This window comes from Lingula anatina, chromosome 9 (assembly GCF_051362555.1).
Source record: "Lingula anatina isolate TDL-2025a chromosome 9, LinAna3.0, whole genome shotgun sequence".
NCBI classification, from domain to species: Eukaryota; Metazoa; Brachiopoda; class Lingulata; order Lingulida; family Lingulidae; genus Lingula; species Lingula anatina.
The window spans coordinates 8,360,240-8,382,292 of record NC_141775.1 but is presented as its reverse complement, the minus strand read 5'-3'; the positions used below and the strand labels follow the sequence as shown (position 1 = coordinate 8,382,292).

The window sequence follows — 22,053 nt, the reverse complement described above, 5'->3', positions numbered from 1 at the left end:
CCGATGGCAAGCACAGATTCCAGATTGCTATAACCGCCGTTTTGGGGTAAAATAGGAATGATTATACTTAATGAATTATTTATAATGTTGTTATTATGAAATATGGATCTCATACGAAGAGTTGTTATCCCTTTAACCTATGAGCAGGGCTATCTACAGATACTTGTGCGTTATCCATGAATTGCGTCGTATTATCTGAAGTGTCACCTTATTTGTTGATTGAGCACAACATTCAGTATTAGTATTATCCCAAATATCGTGTTATCGCAACTGTGATAACGGCCTATGATATAGACACGATTTTATTTTGAAGGAACCTTGAATAAGCCTCAGTTGAAAATTTTATTTTTGTGTGTGTGCGAAAAGATATTGACAGAGCATTTCACGTTTGCAACGTGGAAATGAGAAACAAATACACCTGCCAGTTTCAACACGGTCGAGATTCCGGGTATAAATTGGACTAGTTAATCATCCGCTTCAGTGAAATTATTGTTTGCAATCATATTAGAAGCAAAGTGACCATCGTACTGACAAATGATTTACTCTTTTGTACATGTTACACAGCCACGGCCTCTCCCCCGCCCACCCTCTCCAAAGTCAAGACGTCAGTTTTAAAGCCATGCAACAGTTATGTTACATTTTTTCTACGGAGTGCAATAGAAATATTCCGTAGCAGGCATTTTGGCTCTTTTCCTCTTTTTTCCCGCGAAACAATGTTAGTATAGCTTTAACGTTACTACTTAATGCAAAGAGCGGGCCATATGATATCGATGAAGGAAAACAAAAATATTTCACAAACCTTATCTATCTTATTAAACGATTTACTCTCTAACCCACTTATCATTTGGGAAGTAGTGACCAATTAATAAAATGGAGTCATATGACATATGAATAATAGGCCAACATATCAAAGAGTGCGTTATTTCTGTGCTTCGTGTGCAGACTTTTCTAATACCCGTCATTAGAACGATCGTGCAGAAACATCAACCATGTAATCAGCGATGGAACCAGTAGATATATAGGAGTAAATTTGAAAATAAAAGATCATTGCAAGGGACGGAATACGTGAGGAAATATTTAACAAGATGATTGATGAGAGTGAGTAGGAATATAACTGCCGATAATGTATACATACCTTTCACTGGGTGATTAAATATTGTCTTTTTTATTGATTCATGTTAGTGAAGCTATGTTTATCCTTCCATAATAATGATAATAAGCATTAGCACAACAGCACGTATTGGAAGAAAATGAAGTCGGCATGCCAAGAAATAAACCGAATTAATCATTCGTTCAGCCATGGAAAAGGTTTTAGCTGCACCTTCATCAAAATTTTGGTCGTAACTTTGACCTACTTATCTGCCCTACTTAGGCCTACATGTATCTGCCCAGTTTATATACATCACAGCAAACAAGCAGAAAAAAATTCGTTTGAATATCAATTTTTGGGTAAAATGAAACGATGTCTGTTGGTATTTCTCAAAATTATACTACCGGTATTTGAAATTATATGGTGGTTAATGGTCGGCTTTCGTGGTAAAAAATTTGACTTAAAATGTATCTTTAAGAAAGTGAAAAAATATCATCTATAAAATCAGACATCAAAAAGCATTATAGATATGAAATATTCTATAGATATAACTTTAAAACCTATAACATTATTTTAAAAAAACCAAATTCTAGAGAATGGGGGAACCATTTTGAGCAACAGTGCACTGTGTACCTGTTTTTTATCACAGTTGAAAATAATGTAGAACAAAATTAATTTTCTCATTAGCGACAAAAGCAACATATTCCATTACTCATTGTTTAAAACTGGTTATGGAAATTGTGGGCAAGGTTTAGCCAATTAACAAACTTTTAAGCCTGGTTTTTATAACAGACACGTCCGTGCCTTGATACGTACTAAAAGGGCAATCTTATAACCAACGGAAGCAACATTTCCAATATTCCTCATTTGTCCAAATATATCGAGTAACTGTGAATTATTACATGTAGGCCTACGTATCTGCCCAGTTTATATACAGCACAGAAAGCAAGCAGAAAAAAATCCGTTCAAATATCATTTTGAGGGTAAAATGAAACGATGCATTTTTCAAAGATATACTACCGGTTAATGAAACTATATGGTGGTTATTGGTCGGCTTTGGTGCTAAAAATGTGACTTCAAATGTATTTTTAAGAAAGTGAGAAAATATCATCGGACATCAAAAAAGTATTATAGATATAAAATTCACTGATGGCGACCACATTATAAACCCGCTTACTTAGTAGTATCCTATTGCTACGTGTAGAGGTGCACACGCAAACATTTATGCACACACACACACGTTCTTAACACTGGTATATGTTCTGAATTCAGGGCTAAGTGTTGGGATACTTTCCGCTCTGGTGGTCATCGTAGTTGTATGGGTTGTCCTGTTGATCAGTTGTCGGCTTTCAAAAAGGTAAATCGTTAATTTCTTATTAACTCAGACAGGCATCGTTGCGTGAAGCACCATAAAAAACACAAGAAGCTGTGTGTGTGTTTGTGTGTCTGCGTGTGTGTATGAGAGACAGAGAGATAAATTACAAAATGACACTTTTATCTCAATATTACCTCAATATATCACCGTCTTGCTCAAAACCAAGGAATTAGCTACAATTGTAGGTCCTGCGTGTAGCTATCTAATTCCTTTGCTACATAAGTTCAGTACATATCAGTGAAGTGCCATGAAATTGAGACTTATTTTTCTATGATTCGTGCCCAGGAATAGCTCTGGAGGAGAGACACGGCCTTCTGTAAAAAAGACCCCAATATACGACATATTACCAGCTGTTGTTACCCCTAAGAACAACCTAGACCAACAGAGGAACTCGTCCATTAGTTTCAGCCTGTCCAGCTATCCTTTCAAGACTTTTCAATGGTAAGAAATATACTCTTGACCAAAACAGGTTGTCACACCTCCAATCTCATGTGTTGTTATATGCAAATAAATACATTATAGTTGTAAACCGTTTAAATAGTGCTTTTAATTTGTTAAAAGTTTCAGCTTGACAAAATCGTAGAGATTATGGAGGCCATGAAACCGTGCGATTTCGCACGGCCATTGTCTGCGTGCGCGAAAAAAAAAAGGAATTACGAGCAGTAGGCCTATATGAGCAACGTACGGCCATTGCATGGTAAATTTAATCTAGGCTTTGGGTTACATCAGTTTCATCCATTTTACGATTTGGTTTAATTGATATACCCAGCACTGTGTGACTTAATGGTATAGATTGTAAGACCGGCAGATCTAAATGAGACAAGGGGACTGAAATACATCCGTACATCAGCTTATAAAATTTGATTTTATAAATTTGGGTTCAAATCAAAGCACAGAAATAAACCTTCCGTTAAGCAAAGCAGCTGTTAGGTTGAAGTCACTGTTTTAACTCTTGTTACTTATGGTGCTTGTGTTCTCTAGGAGACGCTGTCGAGTTAGTGATGTCAGCGGAACCATGTTTGAGGAAACGCCTGACACATCCGAGGAAATTTACCACACACCTGCCAGTCTGGCGTCACCATAGCAACATGACGTCATCACCAGGCCCTGGCAGACTGAACCCAAGCGCAGACGACCCATGCTCTTGTTCTTTGGTCATGACTGAAAATATTTCCTGGGAAGAAGACTCATTCACAAATGCAGGGAGTTGTATTGACCCGATCTCAGATATAAATGGAAAATTTGATAGTGGTCAAGGTGAAAGGACGAAAGAAATTCAAGAAAATAATAAGCACGTAGAAAACATTCTCGTAGCCTGCGTAAAACTGAGAACAAGACATCCCCAGACATACATTACTACATTATGCTAGTGTATGTGTTTCTTAGGCTCTATTCCTATAGATTTTAGATCGATCTATCCCCGCGGGGAGTCTCACTAGATTACTTTAGATAATCCGACTTAAATGTCCGTCCCGCCTACTACAAGCTGTAAGGGGGTAATTAACTTTCGTGTCCGCCCGGCTGACAGCTATTTAGCGTGAACCCCCAGGGAGTTAGGTCGATCTAAAGTAGGTCGATCTAATCTATGGAAATGGGGTGTTAGCCTCGCAACATTCTTAACTTCACCTTCAATTATCATTTCATAATGTGACCAGCACTTAGGTGTATCATGCATGTGTGTGTATCTTATCTGTACACTACATGTGAGTGCCGGTACAGGTCCCTATAATGGTGAGTCGACCAGATAAAAAAATCCTTGCTTAGACATTTATATTTTTAATTATTCATACTTTTCACATCAGACTGAGCTGGTTAAAATGTACGGATACTCTATTTTGAGCAGCAGTGTACTTTGTGCCTGTTTTTATCTGAAGTTAATAACAGCCGTCAGTGTCTTGAAACAAATTTAGGACAAAATTAATCTTCTCATTAGCGACAAAATCAACATATTGCATTACTCACTGTATATATATCTGATTTCGGAAATTTAGAAACTACTCAATAATTTGTCAGGATTTACCCAATTAACATACATTTAAGCCCGGATTTTATAACAGCCACATCCGTGTCTTGAAACGCACCGTTAGGAACATTTCCCATTCCTCGTTTGTCCAAAATATAGCTAATAGTGACTTAATAATTGCTTGTCAAGGTATTCTTATTGTGGCGATTTTATTGCTAAATCACAAGTAACTACTTACATAGACTGGTGTTAAGAATCAATCCATATATGCATTTGGCTCTTTTTTGTGGATATATCAATGAAATTACTTAAAATCGTGAAATGACTTAAAGGTTGACAATGCCCAGAAAATAAAAAATCCTTGAGGTTCTCACTTTTCTCAGTTTAGGCATTTGCGGTCACTAATGAAGATATATTATAGCGCGCGAGGCTATATACAGAGGCTATACAGTTAAAGTAGGGCAGATGTAATTTTACTGGATCACTGTATATTGCAAACCGGGAATTTTTAGGACACGTGAAAATACTAAAAAAAAAATGATGATAATAATAATAATAATACAGATGTAAGCACTTTGTGAGCTATTTCAAAGTGAATAAGTTTTGATATATTTAAGATAAATTTCAACTGTCAACTGTTAACGTCAGCTGCAGATGTCCATTACACCAGTGGATGGGGCCGTATCATACCATTGGCTGGAAAAAGGAGAGAATTATCGTGACGCAGGTACTATAAATAACCATGTATAGTATTATACTTTATCGTTCTCTATTACGAGAAGGTAGACGCGGTACAACTGGGCGTGCGTGACAGTACATGTACATGTAGTTTTCTCTATATTTAAGAAGATGTGAAATGAGATGCATTTATAACCTACCAGAGGAGAACTGAAGACAAAAGACAAAACGCAAAGACTAGTCATGAAGTAAAACGGATATATAGTTCATCAACAGAGGGGTGAAATAGGCCATGTTTACCAAAATAGGAAGAGGTCGACCAGGCTAAGACCACAATGGAAGAACAAGGGATATAAGTCCATACCTGTATGTAACTTTTAAAACGTGTAATGTCAAATGATTTTCGATATCGGCATTTGTTACTAAAACGCAACGTAAATAAACGGACAGATTCCTGTTTAAAACCAAAGAAACTTATTGCTCAGTAAAACTGATGACACGCTAGCATGCCTAATAATACAGCCAGTGTAGAGGACATAGCGGTGCATATAAACGATGCAGTTAATTCATCAAACTCTTCTTTAACAAATACCGCCAACGCTAACAATTTTCCTGACGGACTGCCTTTAATAAACTGTATGATTCTGTTTATAGTCATCGTTGTGGGACTTCCTGAAAATGTATGCGTAATTTTGACAATAGCAAAGAAACGCTCGTTCAGGACTTCTATCAACACGCTAGTAGCTTATACATCTTTAATGGACGTTTTACAATGCCTCTTCGGCGCTACGCTTCATATGCGCCAGAACATCTTGGGTCAGCGGGGCCTTAGTCAATGGGAATGTTACACGCTGTCATTCGTTTCAGTTTTTACGAATATTACCAACGTTTGCCTGCTCGGTGCTATTTCTGTACTGCGCTTGATTCAGTTCTTTGCAAAGCAGAATAACCAACCGAACAGAGTGCTTATATTCATCTCTATTGTCGTCAGCACGACGGTGGGGCTGACACTGGCTACAGCTGCCACTTTTTATTCAAAAGCATCTTATTATATATGCACGAACGACGACCGGCAGTATTTACCCGGGACAGAGGAAGTCATCAACTACACGTTATTTCTGCCCGTATTTGGCCTCAGCGCCATTCTAATCGTAGTGTCTTATCTTGGTATATACTGCCGAGTTAGGAAATACGCAAGGGTCAGTCCGACTGACCATCAGGTAATGACTACAGTAGAGAATCATGACGACCAGAGGGGAACCCAAATTAAAAGTGTTACCCAGCCGCAGGCACTGCCGAGGGAGGTGCAGGACCAAAGTGGAGGAGAGCCTCAAAGAAATGGCCATGAACAGCAGGGGGCTGATCCAGCAATTTCGCAAGATATTCACAAATGGGGGCATCGAACAGAATTGCAAGGCATTCACCAAGGGGTGGAACCAGCAAGTTTGCAAGATATTCACCAAGGGGCGCATCCAACAGGATTGCAAGATATTCACCAGGGTACTGATCAAAATTTACCGCAACGCGAGCAGGTGCCCGATATCCAGCAGATCCCACACCAGAGAAATGACGTCTTGGCGGCAAGGACGTTTGCCTTAGTGCTATTTGTATGGCTACTTCTCTATCTCCCACTACCCGTCATCGGAGCCTGGAAGTTCAGGCATGGAATGACTCCCCAGCTGAAACATATCAGGTAAGTTACATGTAGCATCAATGTCCACTTCACATGTTGTCGATAAAAAAGGCCAAAATCTGTTTGACAAAGGTTTAGGGACTCAAATGTCGACTTTCATTTCATAGAACTGACTTAGTTTTTTGTCACATTTTCTCTTCCTTTTCTAATTCAATTATTCCTTCAAATTTTGCATGATTTCACAGCTGCAAAAGATCGCAAGTTGAAATTAAACGGCTTTAAAAGCTTAAAGCTTATTCTCCCCTAGCAAAAAAAAAAAAAAGCGTCACCCCAAATGCAACGCGAAAAGTGATACAGGAAATCATGCCATGAATCAATGTTCTTTATTCAACTGATAAAATGATTTTTTTTCACACAAAAATACAAATTGTGAATAAGGTACTCCATAGTAAGAAAATCAAAGCCACGTTTTTATACAGTATCCTCTGGCTTGGAGGATGCACCTGAAGTTCGTTTTCTACGAGGAAGCCGTGCTAACATCCTATTTACCTCCGCCAAGGAAGTTATGTTTTCACCTCTGTTTGTCTGTGTCTGTTTGTTTGTTTGTCATCAACATAACTCAAAAAGTTATGGACCGATTTTGATGAAATTTTCAGGGTAGGTGGGAAATGGGTTATCTTAGAAGTGATTAGTTTTGGTGGTGATCCGGATCAATAATCAATCAATAATTAATAATAATAAAAAATCGCTGCCTTGGCGGAGGTCTGCGCTCTCGGAGTGCTTTTCTAGTTTGGGTTTGGTTTCCTTCGTTCGGCCATATATCCAGGCTATCTTGCCTGATTGGTTGATTCATTATTGTGCCTGATTCGTTATGATGTCGTGTAACCCTCTGAACGGTTCTCGTCAAACAACCCAGCCTACTGGCAATTCGACGGGTCAAAACTCCCTTCTGTAGCAATGTACATAATTGCGCTTGGGGTGGCACTTTTTTGCTGGGAAGTATTTAATGGTTTTCACAAAAATAAAAGTTTTCATCTTTCGGAAACCAATATATTTTATAGGTCTTTCTTCGCCTCTCTTAACTGCATGAGCGCTGTTTTGAACCCCCTGATCTATTGGTACGGTTCAAAGAAGTTTCGGAAGGCAACCAGCTGCGCGTGCTGGTGCTATATGTAAAAAAAACTTTCACGCTGGTAGGCGTTCCTTGTGCGACCCTTGTTCGACCGTGAAACAGGCCAGGCTGCGGTTGGGCGCTAAAAGGAGGAACGGTGACCGCTATATGTATGGTGAAAAACAGGGCCATGTGGTCGGGGGTACAGACCTACCTTTGTCACAGCAGTAGAATGGTATTCTAAAAGGAGACAAGATATCCAAGAAGATGGGGGGAAATTAAACGCTCCATCCTCTCAGATCTGCCATTGACGATATGAAGAATCAAACATTTGAAGAAGTGAGATTCTCAACGTGATGGCAGAAAAATGCAGTTATCTATGGCCGAACGTTCACGTTATTATCATTGTGACAGAATTGCTGTTTCCTCTGACACCTTTATATTTGATAGGTCAAGCGGAATCAAATACAGTAGGTATGTCTGCATGCATGTGAATAACTAGTAAGAATCACATTATGCTATGTAAAGCTTACGTTTACCTTAGGAAAACAGTTTATTTAAGAAAACGTGTTATTGTTTTGAATCAAAAAGGAAGCCATAATTCCGGATATAGCTATTAGGACGTCTTATAAATTTGCACGGATTTGACATGGAAAAAAAGATTCACAAGTCTACACATATGCAGAGTAGAGGTATAGTAAACGACCTGAAAAAAAAAATAAAATTAATATCAGTAAATAACAAACAATGCAGCAGGCCCATAGCCAGCAATTTCAAAAGGGGGGTTCTGAAAAAGTGGACCTTTTTCAATAAAAACTTCATGAACCTAGATCAAATTTTACCCAGAGTGGACCTTTTCCCACCAAAAGGGGCGGTTCTTTCGAACCCCCCGAACCCCCCTGGCTACGGGCCTGGATGCAGGCTACGCTGTTCATTAACCTGCGCCAAGTTTCTTACAGTCTTTGTAGAATACAGTTAAAGAAATAGCTTTTAATATCTATTAATTTTCTTAATAAGAAAATGCAAGTTAACCTTGAAATCTCTGAAAGTTTACTGTGGATGTCTTTATTGTCAATATTCTGCTAGCAAACAGTAGGCCTACGTGTGGCAATCTGGGCTCGTTAATTCTCGCTGAATTATAACCTTATAATCTCTATATATGGCGACTTTATGTGATAATTATTAAAAATTCGTTCTGTTAATTTCTTGGCAGAAAGAAATGATAACGTTAAGCGTTAAATGTTCGTCTTAGCTTCAACAGCCTTCCGCGAGCGTCATTAAATTTCAATAATATTGTGAATGCGTACCCTTTACCAGGGTTACATATTAATTTTTCACAAAATATTCACAGATTGTTTTCTGGATTTTACATGACAAATATCTCTGCGGAAAAATACACATAATTAATCTGCAGCCCTGGTAGAGGATAATAAATGAGAATGGCACAGAAACTGTAAAAGCTCTTGTAAGATTAGATTTAAATATAAAACTTATTTGCTGATATTTTTAATTGTTAAATGTAGTCCTAGTACAGTAGTTATAGAATATTTTGTCACGATATTGTTGATCGTAAAATGTACTGAATAAATAAATTGATTAAAACATCGCCTAATTTAGTGGTACGCCACAGCTGCAAACCCAGGCCTACCCAACTACCAGACTCGGCACATAAGGATCCTGAATTAACCGTTATATCGGACCACACTACCCGTTTTCAAGGTGTGTCAGATCGCATTTCGGGGTATCATACCCCAGAACAAATCTTGTAGGACGACCGCGGGCTCATCCTGTCGGTGTTCTTTCGACCCCCCCCCCCCTTCCCGGCTACGGGCATGTGGTCTATATCGATTTTTATATTCTATTTTTTGTTAAATCAAGTTACTGATTTATTGCGTTTATTTGTTCTCGTCTCCTTTGATTTCCAATACGTTCCTGACATATGGTAAAATCGGCACACGTTCACAGGTAGTATACGTAATAATGGTTTTTTAGACTTTCACTATGTTTATTTATATTTTTACTTCATGAGACTCCTTTATGGGATTCAACGCGGCGATTAAAACAAATTTCGGCAATTTCTCATTGTTCTCATCCTTAAAAATTATTTAATTTGCAGACATTTATGTTTAATGTCTTTAGATTTTTACTTTTAGCTCATCAGGTCCAAAAAACATTTGTAAATATGGCATTGTCTGGCTTGTCTAAATTTTTTGGTCACTTCATCCGAGGTTCAAAACTCATCTTTTATCCCCGTTCTCGCGTCAAAAGCTACAACTAAACAAATCACATCATGTGGAGAGCTTGTATCAAAAAGTTATCTTTTATTTCCAATTTATTAGCTTACTTACTTATAGTTAGTTATGGCGATTTTCTGACACAGGCCCCGTCAGGCCCTCTTCATCACTCTTAACTTTGGGGTATAATTTTTTTATGACTTCGTACACAATTCTTATTCTTATCCTCCGACATCAGGGGGTTCTTAAATAGTATACAAAATTGAAGTATCAGCAATACATCAATTTTGTTACAGAAATCTCTGTGGTCAGAGAATAGCTTATTCTGCGGTCTTTTTGCTAGCTACCTTCTAACATGCAGCCATGCCATGGGTCTCTCCTACGTTTTAGATGGTAGACACTTCAAGGTGAAAATATTTTAGCAGATTTATACCTCCAAGAATGTTGTCGTTCACATAAAACATCAGTGGTGCTATTTATTTCTCTATAAATAAAGTAATAATGAATTTTATTTAAGATATAATTAATAAACACTGTCTCTGTCTCAGTGAGATCGAGTGCTTCGTTCATGCTGCGTTTGTCGCACCATCATCATCATAATATACGTGTCTTAACGTGACGGTATCATGATTTTCCTTTCAATATCTCTACTGTCTGTGACAGTACTGTAACTGTCTTACGATTACAATCATCACCTTTACCGTCTATGTACGGCAGACAGTGCGCTGTTGATGAATAAGGTATCACTGCCACTGTACATTTTTTACGAAATCTGCACAAATCTCTGGCTAATTCTCTGCATTTTGTCCAGCAAGAATTAATTCAAATTGTGCACAGAACTTATTTCATCACTCAGCTGACATCTGGTAAAGAACTTTAATGTCACTGTATCCTAATTGTGAATTGCATTATACCATTCTTTTGCTGGCTTAGGAATGAAACTGAAAATGGTGTTAAATTTTTGGCAAACCAAATATTACTTTCACAATACAGAAGTGGAAAAGTAATTTTTTGCAATGAAAGTTAATTTCTTCGACAGTTTGTTTTGGTTTCACGTGTCTAATGAAAGACACTGTCCCTACGGTAATATGAAAGTGCTGGCATTCCTCCAGTTGAGATAATGAGAAATATAAATCTAGTACTAAATATTGCGTAAAAACCGGAAATCACTTTGATACTGTAACTGTATTGCTTTTGCAATATCCCAATATTGTAGTAAGACTGGGTTACAATGTATCCATCTCCTGAACTATCGTTCAAAAGATCTGATCACTAATAACATTATCAGTTAGACTCTTACTGCAACATTAATGTAAAATTAATGCAGAATTTCAACACAATTGTATCACTATGTTCTGCACATCTAATCTACTATACTTTAAGCATCCCCAAATTGCTCGTTATCACAACTGTATCGTCATTGTCACTGTCAGGTACATTATGATTATGGTTATGATTATCTGGGACTTCTCCTAACACTTTTAACCTATGGCGTTCTTCGGCTCTTTTCTTCTTCTCAAGTTTCTTCTGTTTTCCTAGTTGTTTTGTAGCACCCTTTTGATGATTCTGACCCTGTGAAATTGAAAAGGCAAAAGCATTTTAGGTCTCAGACTTTTAAAAAATCCATTGGATGGGGGGTGGGGGTGGGGAGGGGGGGCAGCTTTTGAAGGTCCAGCACTTAAAAGTGGCCTACAATACATGCAAGCAGGTTACTTGCACCACCTGTGGTAAATAAGAAGTATATTTATATTTGTTTCAACCTTCGGGTTGCAATATTTCAATAAAAATTGTTATTATTATTATTATTATTATTATTATTATTATCATCTAGGCACTGAATGAAGGTAAAGAAAGTATATTACTGAAGGTAAGAGTAAGATACTTCTGATGGACAGGAAAAAATCATCTTACACTTAGTAAAATCCTGAAAATATATTTTTTCAAAAATATCTGATGGGGGGGGTCGTCAATGGCAGAGAAATAAATATTCTATGAGCTGTAACTGCAAAAAGACAAGGGTACTAAGCAGAACTGTATATAGGAAATAACAATACCCTGAATGCTTACCTTAGGTTTAGCTCCACTTCCGGCCCCTGGATTCCCAAAAATTCTCGTCCCCGTCCCATGGTGTGACCATATGCCACTGTCCACACTGACGGAGTCTGAGGAAGCTGCTGCAAAGCTACTTGAAACTGCTGACCCTGGATCTGAAAATACCGGCACTTAGCATTGTAGTGTACAGTCCCATAGGAAAGTTTGATTTTTTTTCCTCATCTCATTTTTGATAAACAATCATTCAAGAAGAAGAGACAACATGAGCTGTTACGAGTACCTGCTTCTGAGTTTAGACTGCACTATTAATAGTCTGCAAAACACACTTAGTTGACTACTGCAAAGTAAGTTTAGGTAAATCAACTACCTTAGTTTAGTCATATTCATTTTTTTTCTTTTTCCAAACAAGAGTCTTGAAATTTGGCTTGGAAACTGAAATCCAGTCAATTTCTCATTATGCTGACTATCTTACCAACACCCCTGTCTTCCAGAGTGACCATTATACTCAGTAAATGATCAACTGCTGATTCCACGTCATAGTTATTTTCTTCTAGAACTTCCCTGACCAGAGAGACATCCTGTAGAAAATGAAAACAAAGTCTTGTCAAATAATGTTTCACTTGTATTTTATACAGGTCTGTCATCAGAAAGAAATTCATTGAAGTTTTCATTGTAAAAAATTGCATTTTGTGTAAAATACAGTCCATCTGTTCATCCCTCCTTTCTTCCCTCCATCCATCCATCCACCAACCCACCCATTCCTCTGTAATGTTTATCTGGGCTGAAAAATGAAAACCATAAGGGACACTTTTAAAAATATATTGAAAAAAAAATGGGTTTTTTTTCAACTTTCAGCAACCATGAAAAAAAAAATCTCTGAAAACTTACTGCACAGCCTGTCATCTTCATCACATTTTCCTGCACATCCTCCTCGCTCCTCACAATCCTCGCTACCTCATCCTCGTAACCATAGTCCTCAGTATCACAGTATGCATCGTAGTTATCACCATTGTAATAGGAGTATTCATATGGTTTCTTGGGGTTTTTAGATTTTGTGGACTTTGGTTCTTCATCACCAATCTAGAGAACACAAAAAAGTCACATTAAATTTTACATACATTACACAACTAGTACTACACATGTGAACAGTACAAACTGTGAGACATTTAATATTATAAAGAATATGTATAAGCAAATTCCTGATTTATATTATATATTACTATAATTTTCCACGATTTCTGGATTCCTAGAAACTAGACATCCTATTGATAACTCAGTACACAATATTTTCACATTTTTGTCCAGTTTATGACAGAAAAAGATGTTGTTAGCTTGTTAGCTTTAGAGCCTGTCACCCGGCAGCTGTGCTGTATCCTCCCAAGATAGGGGGAGATCCTCCCAGTATGTAATGCCCTTCATCTTCTTTATACCATACTATATTTAAATACTTCACGTAATTATCCAATCCCATCACTGTCAGTCGCAAATAATTTATAAACATTGTAAAAAAAATTAAATAAAAGAATTAAATAAAAAAATAACATAATATATTTTGTATATTTACCTGTAGTTTAATGCTAGTGGGTGACTCTGACTTGTCCCCAATCTTCCGTACACTGGAGTAGTGATCTCCATTGTGATAGGAGATGTGTAACTGCCTGGCGTTGGTCTTCTCCGTGCCATGTATCTGTAAAATAATATCACTGATGTAAAGATTTAAAACTGCCAAAAACTTTATCTGTGTCATGTAGCTGTTAAATCATAAAATCTGTGGCCAGATTCAATCAAATTGAAATTATAAAGTTATATTGGCAATTTTAATGGCCCAGACAGTTGTGAGCTACCTCTCTCTCTCTCTCTCTCTCTCACACACACACACACACACACACACACACACACACACACACCAACTTTCTCTCTCTCAAAAAAAAAAAAAATTAAAATGTGTGACAAATATGAGTTTTTACTGTATGTGCATACGTAATACGTAATGTAGTCTTGTCACATAGTTAATACTGAAAACAGACATATTGGTCATACATTTCAGACAAGTTTTCAATTAGTCAAACATTTAAGACAAATTGGAAAAAAACAAGAAGTTTCTCTAGAAAACAGGAAAAATAAGAATGTGTTAAAAAGAGGAAAAATAGAAACTTGGCACCTTGTTATGAAACCATTTACACCCCATTTCCATAGATTTTTAGATCGATCTATCGCTGTGGGGTGTCTCACTAGATTACTGTCAGCTTGGCCGGCTTAAGCGTCCGTCCCGCCTACTACAAGCTGTAAGGGGGTAATTAACTATGGTGCCCGCTTGGCTGACTGCAATTTAGCCTGAACCCCCAGGGAGTTAGGTCGATCTAAAACTTAATCTTTAGATCGATCTAAATCTCTGGGAAAGCACCCTTAATTATGCAATTTTCAGTATGGGAATTCACTTGATAAACCTGCTTATCACCTGTTCCACTAAAACTTGGCAAATGGCAACTTGACATATCACCCTGACATGTCAAGCTAACAAGTCACACTGACATGTCAAGCTAACATGTCACACTGACATGCCAGTGTATTACAAGATTCGAATCACGACCCTTTATTTTTTTGTGGTCACAATCTATGACCTCAACCCATCCACTGACACATTTGAATACCAAGACGACATTAAAGTTTTAGCACCAATAGCTCTTCAGACCAACTGCAAACTGCTGCAACAGAAACCTTTCAAAGGTCACGACTCACAAGAAAACAACATGTCAATAAATTCCAAGAAAACAAAGGAGATGAGATTCGATTTTTCAACAATGGATCATAAAATTCCAGCTAACAGCAACAGATAGAGTAAAACCATAGCCAGAGTGAAATGTGCCCTATTCTGGGGCCCAGTGTAAGAGACCATTTCCACAGATATTAAGATCGATCTATCCCCCTGAGGAGTTTCACTAGATTGCTTAAATGTCCGTCCCGCCTACTAAAAGCTGTAAGGGGGTAATTAAGTTTGGTGTGCGCTCGGCTCCCGGAAGCTGACAGCAATCCACATTTTATTTTATGATAACCAAAGTGGCACGAAACATCATTTCTAGACCAAAAAATTAGGAAATTTCTCGAAAAAAAATGAGAAAAATAGGAATCTCTAAAAAATCAATTAATAAATAAATAAAACAAAAAGAAAAAGAAAAAAGAAGAACCTGACAACCACTGACACCTAATTTTAAGAGTTTATGACTTGAAAAAATACACTATTTTAATACCATATTTAACCATATTAAATACAGTATACAAAATTCACTATTTTCCCCCTCACTGAAAAGACATTACTGTAACCACAATAATACGACTCACCTGCCACAGTGGGGAACTCAGCTGATGTATCACCACATTCACTCCATGTAGTCGAGCAAAAGCTACCAAAGCGTCATTTCCAGCGTATGTGCCTTGCTTCTTCAGTAGAGCAACTGGGAGAAAAATGGGTCAAGATCAAATGACATAATAATTCAATCAATTATATATATTTGGAATTTTTTGTGATTTTTAACATATGTCTAACTGGTCCAAGGTCACCTCATAAGTCCTTATTAGTATGCATATTTAGAGGGATAACAACTGTTCGTTTTAATAAAAAAAAGGATTTTCATGGGGGAAACAATGGGTTAATGAATCCATCAGACATTTAGTGATAGTGTTAAACTTGTTTTTAATTTTTTTTAAATTTTTATCTATAAAGAGAGAGAGAGAGAGAGAGAGAAAGAAATAAACGAAATCCATTACTCACTGTGTCTTTCAAAGGGAACATCGTCTTCCACAAAAGGTTCAAAGTCTTGCTTGTTCTGTATCATATACTCTGTGGTGTCCAGTCTGTGTTTGTAGTGGTTGCGAGCATGGCCTTCCAGTTGGTCCCCAAGAGCTCGAAACAGACAGTTCCTGGAGCAAGAGAAGTGTATTCTGATTAACAACAAGTAGTGATATTCTATTATAAATGGATTTTCTTTTGATTACTACTTTTTTACCTTTGCCTATAAGGCTATAATGATTACATTTCTTGTTACTAATACTGAAGTCAGTAGAATTTAAGTTCCTAGATTTTTTTCCAGATTAATGATGCTAAAATTATGAGTGGATTTTCTTTGTTTATAATTAGACAACTTCGTAGTACCTCATGTGTCTTCTTACAACAGTGTAAAAGCTACCAGTAATTGGGGGTACGGGCAATCCAAAATTACCACCTGTAATTTCCTACAAAATTTCAGGGAGTCCAAATATGGCTAAAGCAAACATAAAAAAAAAAAAAAAAAAAAAAAAAAAAAAAAAAAAAAAAAAAAAAACCTTCAGTCATCTTTGAAAATATAGGCCATCCCATGACGTTGGCAGCCGCAGCCATCCAAAAGACGGCTGGACAGTTTGCTGGGAAAACCCTTGCTGACAACATAAATCTATTCTGACAACACTCAGGCCACATCTTACCCATCTCCCGGAATATCTCTCAACTCCAACCCAAGCTTCCCAAGCTGGTTCTTAAAACTGCCAAAATTATCATCGTCCGCAAGGTAAGACTCCATTTTCTTAGTTCTTTGGTGCGCTTGCCGGACTGCACGCTCGTCCTTCTTGCGAGCCATGGCGTCGAGTCTCTGACCTTTGGTTAAATTACGATGACCTGAGCCCTTTGATCTCCCTGACATGTGCAGTCACGGTACCTACGTCATGTGTCTTCATACAAAAGAGGGTATGACTAATGATTTCTCTGGACAACTTATAAAAGGGTACGTACAATCTATCTTTTCTAGGTTCAGCTCACATTAAAGAAAAAATATCCTCAAGATAATTCTGGATGTTTTCCTTAAGCGTTCTTCTACTTCAGCAATAAACATCTACTTCACAACCTGAAAAGCAATACAACACATTAGATGGTAAATGTCAGTTACTTTCTCATGACCTTTGAAATCGGCAGTCATGTTAAAATAAAGAAACCTACAGCAAAATGTATAAGGATGGTGTGTTTGTTTGTTTGTATCTGGTGGTAGCTGGTTGAAGAGTGCTTAAAGGTTTCCTATCAGCAATTTGTCCAAATTTTCAAAACTGGCAGTCTTGTTAAAATAAAGAAACCTAAGCAAATGTATCAGAATGATGCATTAGTATGTATCTGACATTAGCTGGCTGAAGAGTGCTTAAGGGTGTCCTATCAGCGATTTTTCTACCAGATTGAATTATTAAAAAAAAAATCTAACTCATAAATCATTGGAATGACACATGTGCACTTTAAATAAGTATAAACGCACAGCAACAGTAAAAATATATTTGCTAAAAAATGAACGAAAATAATAAATAGCCTGAGACCAGTATACATATCAGTGACACTGGTTTTCATCGTCCAACCCAAGGTCAAAAATACACACATCTCCCGATTTTCTTGGCGACAAATTTGAAGAGAGCTCATCTTTTTGAATGAAAGCATAATATCTAAAGCCAATTTATTCATCTTAAAAAATATGAATGTGCTATTCAATGCACATGAAAACCTATACAATGGGATGTCGGGTGAGGTTTCATTACTCCAGAACAGGGTAATTTTTCATGGACGTGAGAGAAACGCTAAATTGGACACATGACAACACTGTTAAAATACGCTTTAGACTATAAAATATTATCCATTATAATACAAAACAAACATAAATGTACCTTACAGCTTTAGTTCTTGGTCCACCTGTAGCCTTAATCTTAAATTCGACAACTTTTGAGCAAATAAAACCGCAACTTGAAGTTGCCGAGAGTTGTGACATATACCGGAAGTTTACTTGCTAAGTGAAGAGACATGCGCAATAAGATCATTGCGTTAGAGAAGAAAGTCGCAACTCAACAATCACAATTTGAAAAACAACTTCCGAGACCATGTGGATTATTGTCTGATAACGAACATACTATCTTCGCAATCAGTTGCTTCCTTGAAAAAGTTGGCTCGTTTTTTATTTATCTTTGTGGCTTATCGTTAACGATTTTATCATAAGGTAATGAAAACTAAAAAACAATGCATCATGAAGCCTGACACAATTGATGGTTTTAACAATGGTCAGATGTCGGTTAGCGACCATACAGGGTCGGTTAACAAAAAAAATTAATTTTTGTAAATTAAACACATGATTTTTTAAAGATCACAAAAGCTAAATTTCACGACTAATTTTTAAAACTATTATTTAAAGGGGGAAATGCCAAATCTGCGGTAGGCATTTTAAGGCCTAAAAACAACAGCATTAAGGTTTTCCTTAGGTTCAGTTGTGAATTACCGGTACTTCCACTTACCAAACCAACAGACAAAAAAAGAAAAAAAATTAGGAGTAAAAATGAAAATTCTGACTTTCTAAAACTTAGTGACGGACGCGCTCCTTAACCATCTTATCGATTGGATTTGCCTAATTTCGTCCCTAAATAGAACCTATTTGTGAAATAATCACAATATTACCTCAGAGGTTATGCAAATATGATGATTATCTTTTTAATTCCCTTTTAGTCTTTTCATATTTAAACCAAAAAACACCGAAGCCATTTTTATCATTATAATCTAACCCGATGTACACGCAAAAACGCGCGAAATTCAATGGTAAAGGAAAAATAAACAAATTACTTCAAGGGAGGAGGCAAAACCGCACGAGTGTTAGACAGCGTAACTTGTGCACACGATAAAGAGATAATAAGTCGTGGCCAAAGGTCAAATAAATAAGGAAAGAGTGGACAGGGCACGCTGGACAAACAAACAAATATATTGTGGGCGCTGGACAAACGCAAAGGTCTGGTCTAGTTGACTCATATTTTGGGACTAACATGTTTTGACTAAGTTTAAAGTTTACTCAAGCGCTAAGCAAGTACTAGTGCATACCCACACTGTTGCACTCTGCGTCACCTATGGAATGCGTCGCATTGTCCTCGTCCTTTGGATCAATAGGAAAACCACCTTTTGTAATTCAATAGGGCGGTGGCCATGTTGCACATGGAGAAGAAGAGTGGTGGAGTCGAGGAGCTTCGATCACCTCTACAGGTATGTCTACAATTTTGGGATGTGTCTCGGGTCTTAGAGTAGGTCATACAACGCACCTGTCAGACGCAATCGAGTCAAGTTCGTTAAAATCTGTCGTATTTTTATAGATCAGTTGCGTGTAAAAGTAAAGCATGTGGAAAACTGACAACTACGAGTACAGTATATCGGCGTGACCGTATTTGACATCAACAGAGAGTGGAGGTGGATGAGGAGGAGAGTGAATGGAGGACGGGTAGAGAGGGGAGGGGGTGAAACACCCGGGTTTTAGGTGTGGATAACGTGTAAAATTTGTTTCATGCGTTGCACAGCCTTTTCAAGACCACAGCGAGAGAGATTTCGCAAATAATCAATAACCAAAGGCTAGGGTGCCTAACACAAAGATATGACTGTAGGCCTATGTGTGTATAGGACATTTGTGCACTCATATACCAATTTAAGTCTGAATACATTGCTTTTGTCACCATTCTTAACAATAATTATCATTTCATCACATGTATAAACGAATACAATAACGTTACAAAGACCTTTATCGTGATTATCATCAATATATTATATTTTAACGTTTCTCGATTCATTGATTTCAGATTTCCCGTGCACCAGCTCCAAATCTTATCTGATAAAGCAAAAAAACATACTTATCGATCGATTCTTTTGAAATGAAGGTCTCGCTGAACATAAAAGGAATCTAATTAAAACAAAATGGAGAAAGCGGCAGTGGGACTCATCATCGTTGCTTTGTCAGCGGGGACATTTTTTCACGACGTCAACGCCGTTGACAATACAACTAGTACTGCAATTCTGACAAACACAACCGATGAGACAGCGTCTACGAACGCAACACTGACCACAACAGCGACAGTAGACGTATCCTCAACCGCAGGTGAAAATACAACTATAACGACAACAACGACGACGTCAAACCCGCCGTGCCCGTCGAACACATTTTGTAAAAACGGACAGTGTAGTCTCAACGCCGAGTCTCAAATGCAATGTCAGTGCTATCAACACTTCTTTGGAACCCAGTGCACTATTGCCGATTTGACCACAGTGACCGACAACGTCGATTCGAGGTCAGTGAGTTTTACATGGCCGTCCACGCCGTCACTTTCGGGGTACTCGTTTCTATACTACGAGACGGCCGTGACGAACGGTGACGCCCGCACGGCGCCTATAACGGTAACCTCACGCTCAGCGACGCTGTCGGGACTGAACGCTGGGATGGTTCTTTACGTGGTATGTCTCGTGCCGACGTCCACAATTACCGGGATGACCCGCGACCAGCTAAGATCAGACGCGTTTAGGACTGCTAATAAATGCGTGAAAGTGCGGACGGGATACGATGCGACAGACCCTTATACTGTCTCATTCTACGTGATACTCAGTGTTCTTGGTGGGGTGCTGTTGCTGATATCTGCCCTGGGTTGTAAGTTATAACAAGAACGTCAATTGACGTCCTTGGTTATATACTGAAAAGGCGCTCTCTTTCTTTCTCTCTCACTCTCTGCTTCTTTTTCTTCTTATTCTACTTCTACCGGTACTTCTTCTTTCTCTTCTTCTTCTCGCTCTCTCTCTGTTGTCTAATGCTGTTGTGTAAATTACTTAATTTAACTATTTAATTAGTCAAATGACTTGTTAATAGGCAGGTAAAATTGGAACGTTTCTCGGCAAGTAAACATTGTTTACAACTTGGGCCTATAATTTTATTATGAACTATTACCAGGTGTTGCAGCCTGCGGGAGAAGAATGCTCGACTCCGAGAAGTCAAAATCATGGAAATGGGTACAGCGTTTATCGGCAACTTTAAATCGGCGCAGTGGGTCAAGATCAGGATCCGGGAAACAATCACAGCAGCTGGACCAAAATGGGAAAAACCTGAGGACGTGATCAACCATTAAGGTCCCCTTGACCAAGGAGTTATAACTCCTTGCCTTGACAGAGGGCAGTATGACATACTGGGTGTGGGGTGGATGTGGATCCCCCTCCCCCCCCTTCTCTGCACCCCCTGACAATAATGGCGGGTATTTTTGAAATATCGTCTCATTACTACATGTAAATCATTACTGATGCTTAGAAGCTGACAATAAAATGCAATAAAGTCTATAGATTCAGTCGCGTTTGTGAAGAATTGATTGCAAAAAAAGAGCAAAATTTATGTGTAAAGGGATATCAACGCATCGTATGAAATCCATATTTCACAATAAATACACTGTAACGAACTCACAGAGATATAATAAATTCTATTATACCACAAAAGTGGCGGTTATCGCAATTATTCTGGTTTCTGTGCTTGCCATCGGACCACGTGACCTCCATAGATGGCAACCCTATTCGAGTAATAGAGGATTAACGTAATCACACTTACGATTATTAAAGAGATATTACAAAAGAACAAACAGTTTAGAAAAAAAAGCAGGAACTAACTTTGAATGTTGAAATGGATTCATCGACCATTGGTTTGTAGGAAAATATTGTTGTTAACCCCAGGAAAATCTATGCTTCGTCCAAAATGTACAGTTGTTATCCCTTCAATCTACGTACATGTCTATAGTATAGGGAGCTGCTTGCCCCGTGTGAAACCACAAAGTCGGCTTATTGTTCACCTGCACATAATATAATAAGTTAGTCACTTGTCTTTAAGATGACTCTTTTCTATATTATACGCGAGTAGATCTGTTCACCTTTGTCTGATTGGACATTATTGCGATTACGCAAGTCACACCAATAATGACTTCAATTATTTGATAGAAGAGACGAGTCATTACATTCCCCTTTTCGGACAAGCGTGGGCACTTCAAACCGCAAAGTCCGCTATTCTGTTTTGCCAGGATATTTTGGCTTTCTTATTCTTTTTGTTTTTCTCTTTTTGCAAATCATCGTTCCTGGATTTGGAAGGTAT

At 37.9% G+C, this 22,053-nt stretch overlaps 3 protein-coding genes across 6 annotated transcripts; 2 read left to right on the top strand and 1 right to left on the bottom strand.

The window, feature by feature from the left end:
• Positions 1-944: 944 nt before the first annotated feature.
• LOC106161027 (uncharacterized) lies at positions 945-9,455 on the top strand. Of its 2 annotated transcripts, XM_086996038.1 has the most exons (5): positions 945-1,098; positions 2,363-2,447; positions 2,751-2,906; positions 3,447-6,799; positions 7,801-9,455. In XM_086996038.1, exons 1-4 carry the CDS (start codon positions 1,086-1,088, stop codon positions 3,547-3,549), a joined length of 357 nt encoding a protein of 118 aa, XP_086852164.1. In that variant the 5' UTR covers positions 945-1,085; the 3' UTR covers positions 3,550-6,799; positions 7,801-9,455. The 2 variants fall into 2 exon arrangements, with proteins under 2 accessions (XP_086852164.1, XP_013393303.2); XM_013537849.2 differs by lacking the exons at positions 945-1,098; positions 2,363-2,447; positions 2,751-2,906 and having other exon boundaries at positions 3,546-6,799.
• A 696-nt stretch (positions 9,456-10,151) lies between these two features.
• Positions 10,152-21,719, bottom strand: LOC106161008 (OTU domain-containing protein 3-like). Of its 3 annotated transcripts, none has more exons than XM_086995319.1 (9): positions 21,579-21,719; positions 16,595-17,010; positions 15,906-16,054; positions 15,476-15,588; positions 13,701-13,823; positions 13,025-13,216; positions 12,609-12,714; positions 12,152-12,291; positions 10,152-11,656 (listed from the first exon to the last, which is right to left on the bottom strand). In XM_086995319.1, exons 2-9 carry the CDS (start codon positions 16,807-16,809, stop codon positions 11,456-11,458), a joined length of 1,239 nt encoding a protein of 412 aa, XP_086851445.1. In that variant the 5' UTR covers positions 16,810-17,010; positions 21,579-21,719; the 3' UTR covers positions 10,152-11,455. The 3 variants fall into 3 exon arrangements, with proteins under 3 accessions (XP_086851445.1, XP_086851443.1, XP_086851444.1); XM_086995317.1 differs by lacking the exon at positions 21,579-21,719 and adding an exon at positions 17,807-17,940; XM_086995318.1 differs by lacking the exon at positions 21,579-21,719 and adding an exon at positions 17,812-17,935.
• Positions 18,855-21,257, top strand: LOC106161042 (uncharacterized). The gene is made up of 3 exons (XM_013537874.2): positions 18,855-19,157; positions 19,742-20,580; positions 20,878-21,257. The coding sequence occupies exons 2-3, from the start codon at positions 19,857-19,859 to the stop codon at positions 21,039-21,041; spliced, it is 888 nt and encodes a 295-aa protein (XP_013393328.2). The 5' UTR covers positions 18,855-19,157; positions 19,742-19,856; the 3' UTR covers positions 21,042-21,257.
• Positions 21,720-22,053: the final 334 nt, after the last annotated feature.